At 27.1% G+C, this 19,531-nt stretch overlaps 2 protein-coding genes across 2 annotated transcripts; both read left to right on the top strand.

The window, feature by feature from the left end:
• The first annotated feature begins 2,496 nt into the window (after positions 1 to 2,496).
• On the top strand, positions 2,497 to 3,927 carry LOC145836345 (ectoderm-neural cortex protein 1-like). Its single transcript, XM_082944155.1, has one exon. The coding sequence runs from the start codon at positions 2,497 to 2,499 to the stop codon at positions 3,925 to 3,927; it is 1,431 nt and encodes a 476-aa protein (XP_082800281.1).
• An 11,658-nt stretch (positions 3,928 to 15,585) lies between these two features.
• LOC145837027 (ATP synthase F(0) complex subunit g, mitochondrial-like) lies at positions 15,586 to 17,686 on the top strand. Its single transcript, XM_082944794.1, has 2 exons — positions 15,586 to 15,753; positions 17,526 to 17,686. Exons 1-2 carry the CDS (start codon positions 15,600 to 15,602, stop codon positions 17,669 to 17,671), a joined length of 300 nt encoding a protein of 99 aa, XP_082800920.1. The 5' UTR covers positions 15,586 to 15,599; the 3' UTR covers positions 17,672 to 17,686.
• Positions 17,687 to 19,531: the final 1,845 nt, after the last annotated feature.

Here is a 19,531-nt window from a genome sequence, read left to right as displayed (position 1 = left end):
TTTATTTTATTTAGTTTTTTTATATTTTCTACCTTTATTACCCCTAAGCCTAACCCTTACCCTCCGTCAGTAGCTTATTTATAATAGTTAATTTTTTTATTAATTTTCGTATTAATTTATTATTTAAATAATTTACCATCACTGTTACCCCTAACCCTTTCCCTTGGTAGCTTTTTTTAACTAGTTTTTATTTATTTACTAATTAATTTTTTATAAAATTTTTATTAATAATATTTTTGCTTTTATTTTTGTTATCACTGTTATTCCTAACCCTTACCCTCGTTCAGTAACTTTTTCTTTTAGTTTTTTTATTAATTTATCTTTTTTTTATTCTGTTTGTTTTATACTAAATGACCCTCCGTGCAAAATTGTAACTCGTGCAAATTTGACCTTTAGTGGTAAATTGTCTTGTGTAATTTTGTCCCCTCGTGCAGAGGTATCTTCGTGTAATTTTGTGCCCTCGTGCAATTTTGACCTGTTCCCATTATTTTAGGTTGCATTACTTTTATACAACAAAAGTTGTCTTTTTTAAATGTATTATTAATTAATATTACATTTATAGTAAAAAAAAAATTACAGCAATAACTAACTATTACTTAATCTTCTTTTGTATCTTTTTATTATATGTTATACAGTAGAAAATTATTCTTTTTTTGTTTTGTAAACTATCTATTTCTTTTTTAGATCATAAATTTTTGGTATACTATCAAAATCTATTGGATCTAAATCCACCTGGTTTTATTAAATATTTTCTTTATTTGTTAACTTATTTATAATTATTTTGGATTTTTTAAATGTATTTTTTAATTATTTTCCACTCTAACTCTAACCCCTAATCCTACCCTCGATCGGTAAGCGGTTCTCGAATTTGACTGAGTGGATTTTGATTATGGGTGGATTTTAAACGTTTCCCAAATTTTTATGCCTTATATTTTTATTTGATGAAGGTTAAATGATATAAACTTGTGAATTAAATTTCATATATACATTGTTTTTAACTACAATCTTGACATACTCACTGGTTTCATTGTCTTTAGATGATTTTATTTACACAATACGTGTAAGTTAATTTGAAATAACACTTAATAATTTCTAAACAGGTTTTTAATATTAGAAGACCGCAAACATAGATACATCTTACACATAGTGTTTTTCAGTAAAACAGCGGTGGTAGTACATATTCCATAACTAACTTTGTTAACTGTGATCCATAACTCTAATATTGGTTTTATATTTCAAAAAGTATCAGATGTAGCCTTACAATTAGTTTTTAAGTCTTGATTATATAAGTAAAAATTAATGTGTTTAACCAATTTGGTTTATAAAATTCAGGTGATTAAAAAAGTAAACATGTGTAACTTTATTTTTCAGCCTAGTATAAACCTAAGCTTATGAAAAATCTTAACTTAACTTTAACTTCGAAGAACTCTTTTATTTTTTAAATTGTTTGTTTTAGAACATTTTTATATTTTACGAATGGGATGTGTTTTTGAGAACTTTTATAAACTTTATAAAACTAAATGTATTTTTAATTCCACCAAAAGAACTTATCGTACTTTTTAGATCAGCTAAACTCCTCTAAATTAATAATGTTTTTTTTCTGAGTTTTGAAGGTTTGTAATTTGTTCTTTAAAAACACTTGAAAGTTCATTCTAATTTACGGAAATGTTTCTTACAGTAAATGTATAAATATTTTTATTATACTTTGTTGAAGCAATCTGATTCTGTTTATTAATTTTCTTCCAGTTTTTTAATTAAAGATAATATTTTTTGTGGTATAGTCCATAGACCTTCACTGCATGTACCTGTGCACACTAGTGTCCATTAAAATTATTGTACTGTGCACATAAATTAAGGCAATTAAAAAAAAAGAGTTGTTTTGTTAACTAGAAAGTGTTTATTGTAAGATAAGTTACAACAGTTCAAACACATTAACTATGTATAATAGCTTTTAAAAATGATTAATTTTTTGTATATTCTAGTGGGCACATAGTTTATTTGAAGTAATTATGTGTACAAACAGTACACAGTTTTTTTTTTAATTTACTTTGCGCAGCTAATTAGTTATAAATCACAATTATTAAATTTTATTTACTGTTTAAAGACTAATTAAAACATGAAAAAAAACTCACTGGAAAATTGTGTAATTTTTGCCGATAAAAACAACCAGCAAAAAACCGGTCTTCAGAGGACAGAAAATTTTGGAGATGATCTTTTAATTGAATTCAACAAAACAGAAGATTACGTAGAAGTGAGCAAGCGTTCGGCTGTAAAAAAATTTCAAAGTTTACGGAGGTTTAATGGCTCGATTGAACGAGGTTAACACATGTTTAGTGTATTATATATTTTTTCTTATCTTAAGTCAATACATAGCTATGTAGAAACTTTTCAGATAAATTAATATACTGTTGCAGTTAAGTGTTTTCAAACACGACAGGAAATTTTATGTTTAATATTTATCCGAACGCTTGTTTCGTTTAGTTGTTACAGATTTTCATGACAAAGAACAAAAACACACAAGTGTACTTACTTAAAATCAATTTTCCAGGTTCACTTGCAGCAGCAGACGACGATGACCTGGTTGCGGCGACAAAGTTAAGCAAAATTTCTTTGAACAAAAGTTTGGCGAGTAAAACTGACAGAAGTTATTCTACTAAGAAGCTTAAAATTTGCAACGCCTTGACCTTTCACCAGCTTGCATCGCTTTTCAATTTATCAGGCCTTTTGAAAGCGACACAGAGTTATGTAGAGCGCTGTTTCGCGATCATAGCCGAAACCGAAAGCCTTTTGGAGCTGGATTTCGCCCTTGTCCTGAAAATACTGGCCAGCTCGGAACTTTACGTCACAACCGAGCGCGAAGTGTTGGAAGCGGCAACAAAATGGCTGAATCACAACATTGCAGAACGCAGCAAGTTCGGTGCAAAGTTGCTGCAGAAAGTTCGACTTTGCTTGCTGTCCGACAAAGACAGCTTGCTGTCCGAATGCGGCTCTCTTTTTGAAAACAGCGAAATGTACGATTTGCTGAATGAAGCTTACAAAAGCTGCAAGCTCAATTGCGAAAGCCGGTATTGCAGCCAAACCTCGTTCGGCGTGCTCGTGTGCGGGGGGTGGTATTGGCACTACGGACGCAGCCCAATAGAAAATGTAAAACAGTACAGCGTGCCCGGCTTGAACCTGGTCCGAGCCCTGCCGCCTATGAACAACGAACAAATGCTCGAAGCGACGGGTATCTGCTTGAAAGGCGACTTGTACGTGTTTGCGGGAATCCTTGTCAGAAGAAAGGCGAAGGTCGTCGTCGAAAAGTACTCCTGGGCCACCCAGCGTTGGACTCGGGTGGCCGTCATGGGCAAGTATCGGCGACAGTTTTGCGTGTGCGCGTACGGTGACAAAATTATCCTCGTCGGAGGTAGCGACGGCAACTCGATCGCCTCCTGCCTGAAATTGGACACCAGGAGCGGCAGGTTCACGAAAGCAGGGGAGATGAGGGTTGAAAGATACGACGCGGCGTGCGCCGTCTTCCAAGAAAAAGTGGTGGCGTGCGGGGGGAGGTGCGACTACTTTGAGCTGTCCTCCGCCGAGAGTTATGACGTCACGACGGAAAAATGGAGAGATTTGCCCCACATGACTAGACAGCAAAGTAACCACGGTCTGGTGGCGGTGCGGAGCAGGCTTTTTGCCGTCGGCCTCGGCTGCGACGTTTACAACGGGGCCGAGGGAGGAGGGGCGTGGAGGGAAATGATCGCCGCGCCTCGTTTATTCTGCGGGGCGCTGTCGTTGGGGAGTAAAATTTTCCTCTTTGAAAAGAAAATCGGCAGACGGGTGTTCAGTTACGACGTTGACGCGGATAAATGGACCGAAGAAGATAAAAGCGAAGAGTTTAACTCAAAAATAAGATATTTTTCTTGCGCAAAGCTGCCATTTTATTGACGATGATCGGGAAATTTGGGTTACGACAATTCAAATTCGGACAGTTCAAACTCTGATGATTAAAATTCTAAAAAAATTGAAAGGGCTACAACTAATAAATTAATGAATATTTTTCAAACATATGTAGGTCCTATAAATATGTCCAAGTCAATATTTTTCTTTTTGCAAAACATCAATGTTTTAAGGTATGACTTGAATAAAGTCCAAACACAGTTATTTTTAGTAATTTCAAAATATATTAAAAATTTTTAACTATTTTTCCTAAAAGAAAAACTGGCTTTAGATTTTTATAAGATCTATATATTTCTTTTTTCTTTAAACTCATATTACATTTTAATATATAGTATTTTAAATGTTTTTATAACAATTTGAATTGTCCGAATTTAAATTTTCATGTACCCGGGAAATTTTGAACCGGTTACTTTAGAATTTTTTTGATACGATCAAGGCGTTTTGAAACTTGAAAAATATTTTTTACTAGCTAACGGAGTAAATTTAAATACGTGATTATTTTATATTTTGTAAAAATTTTAAAATATTTGAAGTGAACAATGTAAGTATACTAAAGAAAACAGCAAGTAAGCAAGTATATAAAAATAGTTAGAAAAAATAAACTTTTTTTATAAACTAACGTTATTGTATTTGTAAGTAAGTTTTAACTTTTTAAACAATCCTTTCATTGTTATTTACTTATTTCTTAAAATCTCTAGACCAGTTTTAGTCTAAAATACCAGTTTGCAAAATTTCGCGCATAAATGCAAATTACTGATTTTATTTTCTTAATTCTTAATGTCAAACCAAGGAATGATGTATTGTACATGTAACAATATATTGTCTAGTTTGTATAAATTTTCGCATGAAGTCGTTGTTGTTATTGTGTACATGTATCCTTATATGCTGTTAGAACAATCTTTAGTTCAGTCGGTTGCTTAAATTAAAACTGTTGTACCAAATTTCTTCTTGAAACTGAAAAATAACATGCTTAACTAATTGTATAGCCAATTAAAAAACTGTCTAATGTTAAAACTTAGTTGTTAAACTATTAGATTAAATTTACTAATTCATAAACAAAAACTTCTTTTTTTTTAAATTCCAATATGTCAAAGATTAGTCTTTCGAAATCTTACTGGTTTTTATGGTCTTGAAATTTCAAATGAATAGTTTTCTTTTCTTTGTACTACTATAAAGTATTCCGTATTATTTATGGAGCAATAGTTTTGGTTTAAGAATATAAAACAAATTTTAAAAATTTGTAAAGTAGATATATATACCTACCTTACCTAAATGTAAAGATTTTTGAACTCTGACTGAGCATTACTTAATTATTAACTAAAATTTAATTGCCATGAACCTGCTTACGAGAACGATTTTTTCAATTTACTTTGGTGTTTTCTTCTTAATATGTTTACAAAGTACATGAATAAAATTCAATTGTAGTTAGTTTGAGAATTTTTATTTTTAAACCTTTTATCGTCACGATGCTGTTCGCCCAATAAAAAGTATTTAACCAATACTTTTTGGTATTTGTAATTAACCAAATGTATTTTATTAAAAAGTATTTACAACAAGTATCAGTGACAGCAACTATTAAATGTTGTAGAGAAGACCGCTTTGCTAAATGATTTTTCAAAAAGATTAAATTTATTTATACCAGAGGTGTAGCATTTGGGTCGGTGACCCACCTGAAGTAATAAAGTATTCATTAAAGTATAACACGAATGTTAAAACCGTTATAATTTAAATAAACTTGTCTTTACAAAGAAGCAATTTATTATCTATATACGTTATATAAATATCAAGTTAAAGGTTTTCGTTTAACTTTAAAATTTCCCTTTTAAAAAGTTGGTAGGTGTCAGAAATGCACAAAGGTACATTTCTTCACGAAGGATCACTTTTGCACATAGTCACTTTTTCAGGTGTTGTCTCTTTTACACGAAGGGTCACTTTTTGCACTAATTGACACTTCTACATGTGTTTTAATTTTATTTTTTTCTTATATTTTACTATCACTGTTACCCCTCACCCTTACCCTTAGTTGGTATTTTTTCTATTATATAATTAAGTTTTCTCCTTTTTTACTATCACTTTTAAACCTTTTTTTTGGTGGGCGAGCAGTTCCTTATCCTTGCAAAAGTTATGCTTCGAGCAAAATTTATTTTCCGTGCAAAAAATTATTCGTGTAAAAGTGACCCTCATGAAAAATCGACCCGTTGCGCAAAAGTAACAGCGTGCATCAGCAGCAACTCGTCTAAAAGTCGCTCGTCAAAATGATCTTCGTGCAAAAATGACTTCTTGTGCAAATTTACCCGTCGTACAAAAATGGCATCTTCCAGCTGATAAAAAAAATTGTTCTAACCAGCCCGTCAAGCACAAATTTATGATCCGTAAGTTTCTTTTCATAACATCAATCAACTTATGATAAAAAGAAATTAAAACTGGAAAATTTGCTCAAACGATCTAGTATTGACCTTCCAGTCATAGAGATAGCCACTAACTTTTTAAAACACTATAAGTTATTGAAAAAATTATAAATAAACATATTTAAACTTTAAGAACATGTGCTTTTTAAGTAATTAGGATGCAAGAAAAAAACTTACGAAAACAAAAGAAAATATTAAGTTTAACTTAAAATACCTTCGCATAAAAAACTTTTGGTAAAACATTATTTTTCCTGAAATCTTAAGCTTATGCTTTTTTAATTGTTCTAAATTGCCAAAATACTTAAAGCTTTTAAGGTTAAGGTTAATGTCCAAAGAAAAAATAGTTTATACTAAAAGTGTTTTGTAACAAGGTCTGAATTTTTTAAGCCCTGACTTATTGGTTTCAGTCCTTTTTTTGGCCTGCTTATATCTGCCTCTCTCGTACTTTATAATCACAATATACAAAACCAAATCCATTGGATTCAGGTTTTTTGGGCGCTTTGGTGTCAGTAGTTACTGTTTCATTTCTACCTTTTATTTTTTGTATTACATTTTTTGTATTACATTTTTTGTATTGGTTTGCTATGTCTCTAGTCATTAATGATAATCGTTATGTGTTTTTTTTAAGTTAGAGTAAATTTTAAATCAATTTATAAGTAAATTTCCAAAGTATGAATATATATCAAGTCTAGTTAAAGTTTATTAATATTGAATAATATTTGATATATTAGTAGTTTTAGGTTCAACTGTTACAAGAAACAGTATGAAAAGGTAAAAAAATGTTATACATCTTCTTTGATAATTATCTTATAAGAAAGAAACAAATAAAAATGTATGCTACAAGTTTATTATATTTTGTATTTTATCAGTAAATCTTGTTTATAATTTGGCTAGTCATTTTAATTATGAAGCACTAATATCAATACTTAGTAGGTATTACTACACAAAAGAAATATTAAACTGTTATATTAAAAAGTTTACACTAAATACTTATAGCCTAAATTTTAAAGATATATAATTATAATTTCTGAATTTTAGACTACGTCAATGTCATTAGAGCCCAATTACTATATAACTAGGAACTTTCCTTAAATAAAAGATAGTTTTCAATAACCTCCTAAAACACACAAAAAAATATCCCCATTGAAACTTATTGATAATTTTTTATATAGTTTATTTTAAATAAAAAATCCCATAGTTCTATTAGATAAATTTTAAAATAGCCTTGGTCTTTAAGTAATTTAGTACATTTAAAAAGTTACATTAAACTGACTGTTTATTTTTGAAAAAAAAAACATACTTAAACATTTAGTTAATCCACTAAATTTATTTTTTAGTATTTTTTCAGATGATTTTCAAAAGTAAACATTTAAATTTTATTTTTGTTGAAATTTAATTTTATATTGAATTTCTATTAATTTTTTTTTGCACATTTGTTAAGTGCTTTTCAATATCAGACGACCATTTTTGCGCTACTATTTTTTGTAGACAAGGACTTTTGATCAAACTCTCTTTGTTAAAGATAAAACATTCCATTTATAATGTTGTTTTTTATTTGCGAACCGTCAGGCAATCACTCTCTTTTGGGTTCAACTTGTTGTTGGCGAGTAAGGCACGATGCTCTTAATTCTTCTGAATTCTCATCAGAGTCAGCAGTTTTTATCGTATCTTGTGAGCATATGAAAACAATCTCAAGAGATAGCAACTGTCTTGACTATTGCAGTTTGTACAACTGCGTTACAAAACTCGCGCAGAAAAGGCTTGAAGTTCAGAAAATTAGTTAGAAAATTGTTAGTCTTCATTCACACTTATTTTAGTGTGTTATAAAAACATCTTTAGTACCTAAAACTTAACCCTTTTGAATTTCGGATTGCAACAGTTTCAGGTTATTTTGTTAACGTATATTTACTCTAAAACTATTATTTTGTTAGAAATGTTTTAACTTAAAAAACAAAAAGGCTTTTTTTTATTTAATTGTATTGAAGGTAAGTATTCATTTTGTATAAAGCTATCAAAAGTATTTTACACATTATAAAGTCAGTACCTAAACTTAGTAAAATATAATTTTATTAATTAAAAAAACCAATTTAAAAAGTTACATATAGCTGAATTTTTTTACTGAATGTAATATTTTAACAATTTCAGTTAACATTTTTTAAGGTTATTATACTATCGTAGTTTTGTATTGGTTTGTTCAACAAATTCATTTGATAAAGTCAAGCAAAAATTAATATGCAGCATTAGTTAGTCTACCAAAAGCTTATGATAGTTTAGATCAGGTACACGGCCATGTATTAAGTTGTCACTTGAAACTTCAACGATCAATAAATGAACCAATGACAACAAAAAGAAAAGTTCTAATTTTGTGTTTTCAAGTGCAACTGCGTAAGGACCTATATTTGACAAGCATCTAAAAACAAAAATAAAATTTAAAATAAAAAGAACATGTGCAAAAATATATTTTTTCAAAGTTCAGTGATAAAAAACTAAAAAAAGCGTAGCAGTAAGAGATGTGATGTTAAACTTTTAGTAAACACTTCCAAATATGGTTATAACTTTGAAATCTCTAATTATAGTGTTATGAGACAATGATCAAAAATTTTAGAATTGAATAGATTTAAAGCAAGTTTAATACCTTTAAATAAATATAAATTTTGTAAAAAAAAAAACATTTACCTTATAGACATAACTAGTTATAACCTTTCTGTTTTAATTTGAAATTTACTTTTGTTGATTATACCTGTAATCAATTGATTAAATTTTGTAATTTTTAAAAATATACATTTTGTTTTGTATTTAATCAAATCAAATGTATTTTTTCTCATATAAACTGATGCAGAAAAGTTAGAAAGTTATATATTTAGTGAGAGAAAAATCGTTTGAATTTCTAAAATAAATTTTAAACAAACAAAGATAGCAGGCAGTTCTATAAGAAAAACTTTTTACATTGTAAGTTAATTGTTTAACTGAGTATAAAGGAGAAGACAAAAGTATTTTAAACACTTTTGTTTTTGGTATATAACAAAAAGAATTGGTGTTTATTAAGTTTGTGTTATCTAAACGACTGCGACTAAAAATAACAAGCATTAATAAAAAAATAAATATTAAATTTATTAAACAATAGTTGTAATTTATTTACTTTTTTGACAATGCTTTACGGTGAATAAACTGTCTACGGCATTTCAAATGCTTTTAAAAGTCTTAAACTTTCTTAAACTTCAAAAAAATTCAAAATTTTTTTACTTAAGCCAGTGTTCAGTACCCTTTTTAAGAAACCATCGAAAAGTTTGTGCAAATAAAAATTAAAACAATCATTTATTAACTAAATAACTATAAATGCTCTGTATTTAGTTTATATTCAAATAAAGTTATGTTAAAGCTTAAACTTAAGGTTTAAAATTTTATAACCTTAAACTAAGTAATGAAAAGTAGATTTTCTAGGTGTGATTTAAGTTTTGATTGAAAAAAAATTTAAGTATTTTCACTGTTTCAATATTTCACGTTCCTGAAATATTTAAATAAAAAGGTACAACCATTTTTTTTAAATCATGGTGGTTTTTAAGTTTAAAAAAAATTTCATGTTTTACTAATAGAAAAAAAAAAATATTTTAATAAAATTTTTAGGCCAAAATCACTTTAAATCTTATAGACTATTTTGTAGATTTAGAACAGGTTTTTAAATCCGCATTTGATGTTATAGTTAAAAATAATATAAGTTCAAAATAAAATTTTAACAAACTTACATAACTGCAATGGTTAAAAGCAAATAGTAAAACGTCTTTAAAAAAGAAGATTATACAAGTAAAGTTCAGTATTATAAACTTTTTAAGTGAAGTCATGTTGGAAAGAAGTCATGTTGGAATCACTATAACAACACTGATATACAGTCTGTAGTTTTGTAATAAGTAAATTAAAGTAGTTATTAAACACTTTTATTTTATAAACAATACATTATATGACAATTTTATGTAACTAAATTATTGATTAGGTTGAACACTAAAATCTTTCAAAAGTTAAATTCATGTTTAAGTATAATTGTATTTATAAAGTACTTTTTTATTTTTCTAAACAATAACCTATAAATATTTCATTGAAATTATTTCTAAAATTATTATTAATTAGACACTGCATATTTATTTTCTATTTATTTAGTTTTTAGTTCACATTTAGATTTTATTATCTTATAACATTGTATATTAGTTTCATATTTTTGATCATTAATTTAAACTTGTGTTGTTAAATGTTTTTTCAACTGAAATTCTTAAACTGAATGTAATTTCATATTAAAAATAAGTTTGAATAAAAAAAATTAAAACTCTATTAGATTATTTTTTTTGTAGAAGGTAGTTTTTCTACCTATATTATTGATGCTGTAGTTATAGTTTTTATATCAAAACAGCTCTGTATTATTAAAGTACTAAGTTATTTGGAGATATAATATCACTTTGATCATGCAAAGAAGGTTAGTTGTTTAGAATAACGTATGCCATATTTTACAATAGTTTTTAAAATACTCTGTAGATTTAAAAAGCTTTATAACGAGAAGTATCCATCAGATTTTTTTTTGTTTTGCTAGCAATAGTCATATATTTTAATTAATTTACAATTGAAGTTTTTAATTTTCAACATAAAGATTAACCATTTTTAAGAAAGCTTCAAAGAAAATATTTTAAAAACTCATCAATTTTAATAGATTGATATTTTTGAGTTTTTAGCTTGAGGCTTTCTTAAGGAACCTATTGAAGTCTAGGCTTTGCTATTTATTGTTAAGTTGTAACTTTATACTTTTTAATCAAACAATGTACAGTTTTTGATTTCTCTAAATATGTACAATTTCAAATTTAATTGGAGTCCAATAAATCAATCCAATAAACAATCCTAGTTTTAACTAATTTGTTTTTGGCAACCCCATATTAAACTTTTCTGTGTAAAATAAATATAAAAAACGTTTATTTAATACCATCTAGGACAAAATTTATACCGGATGACGTCATTAAAACTACGAATATAGTTGGTGAGGAGGAGGTTGTCCAAGGTGTTCAAATGACGCATGCGGAACTCCAGCGGGATCGAGCACCACAACAAGAAGCGGGTGGAACGTCCTTTTTCGTAACAGATCAGGTTAACAACGTATCTAGATCTTTCAAAAATAAACACGATAATGAACTTAAACAAAAACTTATAGATTTTATTAATAAAAAATTTTCAAAAGATGATTGGCATGACTTTTTGAATGTTTATAACATTATCGAAAAACAAGTATACAGTCTAGTTGATGAAAAATACAAAAGTTTCGACCGTTACGCTAAGCAAATTTTTATTGATCAATTAAACGACGATGCAAAACACCATTTAGCTAATAACTTATTTAAGGTTAAATTTAAACACAAGCGGGGAGATTCTTTTTTAATTAACTGGGAATTCAATGTAAAAAGGTTAGACTGCGCGGGGGTAATCTTACATCGCGTCAAGAAGGGTAAGGGCGAATTGTTATTTGTTTATTATAGAGATAAAAATAATAAAATTAGAATCAATTTCCCTATGGGAAAAATAGATTATAACGATAATAACAATCTAAAAAGAACTGCGGTAAGGGAACTTTTCGTGGAAACTAATTACGCTTGGCCTGAAGGAGTTAGATTAGAATTGTACCAAGATACTAGTTATTGCTTTACGGTAGATCAAAAAAACTTTAAAAAAAATCACAAATTCTATTTTTTCAAAAACTTCGAGCACGAAATTGACCATGAATTTAAGAAAGACAATGAAATTGAGGGTAGTTTATGGTTACAAGTTGATAAACTTAAAAAGTATTTTGCAAAGTCTGATGAAAAATATGATAACACATCAGGTCGTATCAATTTTATCAATGGAAGTGTTACAGTTAGGTCCTCTAGTTTAAAAAACATTAAAAATTTAAAAACTACTTTTTCTCAAGTATATTTTTCATACTCTGTTGAGAATTTTTTTTTGAGAGGTTCAGCGCTTAGAGATTGTATTTTTGATCCAAATTGCGATACAGGGCATGTTTCGCGTGACAACAGTGAATAAATTTAAGTTTCCTTCAGTTTCGCTTCTTCAGCTTAAGTTTTAGATTCAGATTCAGTTTATTTTATAAATTAATTGTGTTACTCATTTTGCAATTTTAGTTTAATCTTTTAGTTTTTGTAATCTTGTTACGTTTTCTTTTATATTTTTCGTTATATATTTGTGGTTTCATAAATTTAAATTCTAAAATTCTAATTCATTTATAATTTCAAAACTTAAATACAAAGAAGTTAAATTATTTTTTTCTTGATATGATTAGATTTAAGTTGGTTAAGACGTTTCGTAGCATAATGAGTTGTAAAACCACTTAAAATGACTAAATTGCATAAATGATATATAGAAAAATATAAAAAGTTACTGTTATATTAACGATCTAATTTAATAAAAAAAATTACTTCTTACAATTTAAATTCTTTAGGTTACATATTTTTAATCTAAGATTAAAGGGCATAAAAATACTACATAACTAAATTTAAGATAATAAATGAACCAATTACGTATACTATACTGCCGGGTAATGTTGTTACTACCTGTAATCTAGCTATAGGAGGCTTAGTATGGTGGATGATATTGGTGCTTTAGTAGATGATCGACTAAGACATATCAAACCCATTATAATAAAACAACATTAAAAAACTAAAAAAGCAAATGATATTAATAAAAAGAAAAAAAAGCAATATAAAAGAAAATAACTAACAAAAAGCAATAAAAACAAAGCAAAAAAAAAAAGAAAAAAAAAACGCAAACAAAAAAAAAATAAAAAAAGCAAAAAATAAAAGCAAAAAAAAAAAAAACTGAAAACAAACGTAAACAAAAAAAAAAAAAAAGAGAATAGAAAAATACAAAAGTAATAGAAAAAAATGTTGTTTTAACGTTAATATAAAAAGTACGTTATTTGTTTATTTATTGTAATATTTAACCATAATTTTTATGCCCTAAATACCGTATAGCTTGAAGCCTTTTAAATGCTCAAGCTAATTAACTGCAAATGCAACCTAAAGAATTTAATTTGTATGTAAATAATTTATAAAGTCTAACTGTACGTTTAAAAATATATTGCAAGTTATTCACCTTTTCTGAATTTGTCATTTTCTTGTGATTTGAATTTTCACTAAGCGCCGAAACGTAGTGACCTCCTATGAGACAATTAAAAAAAAATTTGATGTAATTTTCCATACGATTTGCCAAATCGTTATTTTTTTCAGATTTTTAAAAAAATAATTCTTTAAAAGACAATGTGGCCTATATGACCGGGGAAACCCGGTGAACCCCCGCCACACGAAACAAAAAGGGGGTAACCCGCACCACGGCGCTGGCTTCACCGTAGCGGTGCGGTCCAGTAGCTGTTTTGTGGTGCGATTGCCTGACGGATGAGAAAAATTGAAACAATTTGATTTGCCTAGTAAGCTTGTAGTAAGAGTAAGTGGCCCCTTTTGGGGTCATGAATTATAAAGGAGGTCATAATTTGAAACTTACACCAGATTTTCTGGAGTTCATGATGGACGGTGTTGCTCTTATTTTTTTGCATTTTTCTGCGGATTTTTTACATCTTGAGAAAAAAAATGGCGTGGTTGGCCTTTTTTTAACAAAAATAAGTCTTAGGTGTTTTTAATGGTAATTTTGAAACTTTAACTAGATACAGTGGAAAAGTTTAGGAAACATTGTGGGTCACAAGGCTATAATTTAAAACTTACACTAGATATTCTGGAGTTAATGATGAAAACCAAAAAATTCATTTCTCACAAAAGCCTAATTATACAACTAAGGCTAGTTGTTGGTTACTTTAGCTGTTTTTTTTTGTCATAAAGAATGGTAATCCAGGTGTGAACTAACCGGGGTCAACTATTAAGATATGTTGGTTTTTGCAAAAAGGGGATAGGGAGAAAAGAGCAACAGAAAACAAAAATAACTTTAGACCTTGTATGAAAGCTGTAAATGTTTACTATAAGATACTTTTCACAAAAAAAAAAAACTTTTGAGATATTTTTAGTTGTGTAAAACGTTTTTGACACATACAAACAAAGAAAAAAAAAACATTGCCAATTTTCTCAGAATTTTCAAAAATTTGCTAAAATTTTGTTTTTATCTTCATATTTTGTTAATTTTATACATTAGGAAAGGTTCCTCGCATTAATAGAAAAATTCCCTCTGTAAGAATTAAAAAAAAAAAAGACCTTTATGACCAAAATAAAAACAAAAGTATATTTTTATTGAAAAAATATTTGCTCAAAAAAAATCCTACTATAGAAATATTTATTATTTAGTTTAAATTAAATGGTGAGGTTTCAGAAAGGTTGCTTGAAGACTTTAGGTCTAGACAGTTTTTTCTTCTATTTAATTTAGTCCTTCCATAAGGAACCTTTAGAGCTTTCCGACTTTTTACCATCATATCTAAGAAACTAATTTAGTTTCCAGGGTAAAATGCAACTGCTAGCTAAAATCAAAAGTAAAAAAGAGCCCCTCTACGCTCTTAATTATTTAGAAATAAAATATTATAATTACTTTTTTCTTGAGGTAGAGATGTCAATACTTCAGGAAATATTTCTTAAAAAGCATAACATTGTTTCTGGTGTTGGAAGTTTAAAAATATAAATTTCAAATAAAAGAAAGATGTATGATTTTTTCATATTATGAAAATTCCTTGATATGAGTTACATAAATATTAGTAATATTTGAACTATATTTTATGACTGTAAAAATTTGAAGAACAATATTTATAAAATTAAAAAAATATTTTTAGTGAACAAGGTTTATTTTTGCATTTTTGTTTTAAAAAAACCTTGATAACTATTGAACTCACTGACTTTGATCCTATAAATCTCAAAGTTGTTATGAATTTTATTCGACTATTAGAAGTGTCTGATAGCAAAAATATAAGTGTACAAATTAGAAACAACTTGCAATAAACATTAGTTTACTTATAAACTAATTCATAAAGTACTGTTTTTATCAAAATAATTTTGCTGCAATATACCATAATAGTAAACATTTTTATATTTTAAAAAGTGTTATTAATGTATAATTATCAAACACTTGCTAGAATGTTTTTCTAAATATTATAAAATTTATTATTTGTATGTTCTATTTTCTAAAACCAAAATGTGTGCATAAATATCTGCTTGTAGTAGTCAACAAAAAACATGTTTTTAGCCTAACTTAGTTTTGCAATAAAATATATTTTCTCAGACTTTAAATAAAATCAATATGAGCAAGTTGGTGGCAAAACTTTCAGCACAGGTTCCAGTATTGATGGAGGCAGCAAAACCTCAATTGAGCAAGTTCATGTATTACGCAAAAGTAGAACTTCGCCCACCCACCCCTGTTGAAGTTGGACAGGCCATCCCTCTTCTTACTAAAGGTATTTATTTGCTAAATTTTTACAAAATTATTGAATTAGAATATCTCTTAAGTTATTGAGTTATCATAAATGTTACTCAGCTACACTAGTTTGAACATTTTGTTTGCTTTATTTTTAAACATATAAAAGTTTTGTATTTATAGATTTTTTTGTTTATAAATTTAAGTTTGCTATTCTTTTCACTAAAGGTTGGCATACTCTCAAGTTATTTATACTAAAATACTTTATAAGATATTAAAATAAATAAATATTTTTTTAATTTAAATAAAATAATATACTTTTCATAAAAGTTTTACTGTAAAGTTTTAGATAAAATAGAAGCAGTAGAAACTTTTCATTGACAATTTTCTTTGAATTAAAAACAATTCACTAAAATTCTATCTTTGTTCATTTTGTCTTGAATTTTTAAGTCATACTTCATTATATTATTCTACCATTACAAGAAAAAAATATATCTTAATAATCTTAAGTAAAAGATAAACATTTAAGACCAGCAGTAAAAAATATAGCACTTTTACTCAAAACTAAGTTAAATACTACAATTTTTTTTTTTTCTTGAGTTAAGTTTAAACTAAGAAAGTTCAAGAGCAAATCCTAGAAAATTGTTTTGATTTTTTAAATTTTAATTATTTCTTTCGATCATTATGAATGTTTAATATTACGTCTCCTATTCTTATATACAAATCTATTAATGGTAGAATTACATGCTTGCTAAGTTTAAAGTAAGTGCAACTTGTAAAAAATATCTACCCACCAATAGCGTTGTTTTCTTAATAATTTACTTTTTATTTTAATAATTTAATTTACTTGTATTTTTGTATTTATCCCTTACAAAAAAGTTTTATTGTTATTAGTTTGTATTGAGAATATTTATTACTTTGAAAAATCTCTATTAATATTTTGTTTCCTAGATTGTTAAATTAGTTCGTGATTAGCTTAAAAAGTTAAAACTAGACGTATTAAAATCTTACTAAATTTTTCTTACACAAAGCTTATACTTAGGTTATTTAGGCTTGGCTCTTTAAGATATACCAATAAGAAGTTACAAAAATTTAAATTACAAACATTCTTATTGATCTTTTAAATTTTAAAATGTATTTAAAAAAGTTCTTATTAATAATCTAATAAAAACTATTATGAGTAAAAAACTCTGCTATACTGAACTTGACTTTTATCTCCACTGAAATTTAGCTAATATTATTAATACTCTTTGAAAAAAAGTAAAAAGAAAGTAAAAATTGATTGTTTTTATAGTATAAATTCATAACTGTGTTTAAAACTTTTCAACTTTTATCATCTGATTATTTAATGATGTCAACGAGTATTTAATATTTAAAAAAGTTGAATTAGAGCTTGTATCAATAAAAGTTTAAAAACTTTCAATTTTATATCATTTTAGTTGCTTTTTTCTAACAAATTAATTTATAGTTTAGAAAAACTTTAATGGTTTAATTGTTACAGGAATCAGTAATTTGATTCAATAAAAGTTATGGTTTACTTTGTAATAAAATTGTTTGTTTAATTTCACTGGTTATTAAGTATATTAAAAAATACCATTTCTATAATCATTTCTAATTATATCAGTTTCATATAAGAAAAAGTAAAATAATTAAAAAATAAATAATCTACTAATCGATAATTACCATGCACATTAAAATACAGTTTTTTGTAAACAACTAAATTTTAAACAGGAATAAGCAATGTAACTTCAAATCAACAAAAAAGAAAATAAATAAAATACACTTATTTATAAACAAATCATTTTAACACAGGAATTTCAAACGTGACTTCAATGCAGTTCACACAGCTTCCAGTGAAACAAGCGCTTTTGAACGCCATGGTCTTCACTGAAGTTTGCTGCTGGTTCTTTGTTGGTGAGGTCATTGGAAGGGGCAGCCTTGTCGGATATGACGTTTAATTGTTTAGATAATTCTTTCTTCTGTTTAATGTTATGTAGTAAAAAGTTTTTAAGTTTTTATATAAAGTTTTTAAGTCTTGTTAATATTCATGCATATTATCAATAACAAATAAGCTTCAAATTTATTATCAAGTTTCAAAACATCTCTAAAATAAGAGTTTCAACATTTTTAGTGTATAAAGTGTTATAAATAAAACATTATGTATTCAAACTTTTTATGGCGGTTGTTTTATGTATGGTGCTAATAAAAAAGTACAAGCTTTTTTGATAAGTAATAACGTAGTTAAAAAAAGTAAGTTTACTTACCGTTTTGTATCTGTTTATCAGTGAGAATGAGTTATAGTATTGCGTTTTGTCTCAACTTAAAAAAACTTCACTTACAAATGTTTTATAATATTGCTGTTTAATGGCAGACAAAAAAAGTTATTAAATCTAAAATGTGACATAAGATAGAAGTATTAGCTGTTTTAAAAGTATTTCTGCCAATTATTGACTTAATATTTGCTTTCCTTAAAGGTACATATTTTTTAGTTTTCTTTTAGCAAAAAAAAAAGTTTTTTATTTAAAGTTTGATGTACTTAATTAGTTTCTCTATTATATAAGTATGTCAACTAAAGTTTTTATAAAAAATGCATTCTTCGAGTCTGTAGCTTTTTTTTTTGGCAATTACAAAACAGCTTTTGAAAATTTTTAGCTGACTTAAAAAAAAATTAATGGTACAACTTTTCAATTTTTTGAAAAAAATCCCAATGCAAACTGTATGGGACTTAAAAAGTGTGACCTTAAAGTTTTTAGCTGGAAGTTATTTTACATGTGGAAATTATTACAAAAACACATTGTGAAAAATTTAAAACTATTTAAAGATTTTCTTGATTTTATAGTATTTTTGTTACTTATTGTAAACTATCTTTTTTTTTTTAATCAAGAAATGTGTTTATTAAACTTTTTTTCATAACTTAAGTTGTCCACAATGAGCTTCTGTGATATTTGCCAGTAATATGTAAATTTATTACCAGCTAAAAACTTTTGCTGTCGCATTTTGTGGTCCCATGCACTTTGCATAGGGATTGTTTTTATAAAATTGAAAATTTCTACCATGAAAAACTAAAAAGTCAGCTAAAATTTTTCTAAAGTTTTTTTGATATAATTTGTTGCTGTTATATTTGCCACATGTAAAAATGTTTTTAGCTGAAAACTCAAATATTGCTTTTTTGTAAGCACCCTAATATACATTAAGACTGTTGTATCTTTTTAATTATAGTATATTTTGAAATCAAGTTTATCAACTTAAGTTGACTTACATTTGTTTTCTTTGAGTATATCATTAAATTTTAAGGCTATAATATTTTTTTACTCAGCTAAGAACATTTTTTAACTTTTATTGAAGAAACTAACATTTTGACCTGAGGTTACCATAACTAAAATAACGATAACGTGTTTTTAAAGTTATTTATAACCTTGGTCATACGTTGCACCAACCATTATTATTTTTTGCCTAAAACCTCCTGAAGGTGTGAATAATACCAATCAAATTTAATTAAACAGTAAACTTACTAATATTAAAAACATTAAGTTGCTTCTTTTTATTAGCAAAATGTTAAGAAGTTTTTTGCTTAAACCGTATTCATAAGACAAAATTTATTCAAGAACTTTTTTTTACATTCATGAGTTGTTAATCAAGTTTTCTTATGTCGCATTAATATTAAATCTTATGATTAAGCAAGACATTTGGATGCTATTTTATGTAGCATTTGAAAAGAGTTCACAAGCAGAATTATTACGAAGCTTTGGGTGAACTAATAAACTTAATCTAACCTAGACAGCATTGTTGTAAAGTAAAATAATTAAACTGCTACCATC

Source organism: Thalia democratica, chromosome 5 (genome assembly GCF_965202585.1).
Source record: "Thalia democratica chromosome 5, ktThaDemo2.hap1.1, whole genome shotgun sequence".
Taxonomy (NCBI): domain Eukaryota; kingdom Metazoa; phylum Chordata; class Thaliacea; order Salpida; family Salpidae; genus Thalia; species Thalia democratica.
Note: the sequence above shows the minus strand (reverse complement) of the source record. Positions and strands in the feature narration are given on the sequence as shown.

Coding starts and splice junctions, on each gene's coding strand:
- LOC145836345 (XM_082944155.1), top strand. CDS start 2,497: ATGACAAAGAACAAAAACACACAAGTGTACTTACTTAAAATCAATTTT.
- LOC145837027 (XM_082944794.1), top strand. CDS start 15,600: ATGAGCAAGTTGGTGGCAAAACTTTCAGCACAGGTTCCAGTATTGATG. Junction 15,754..17,525: donor CATCCCTCTTCTTACTAAAG/GTATTTATTTGC, acceptor ATTTTAACACAG/GAATTTCAAACGTGACTTCA.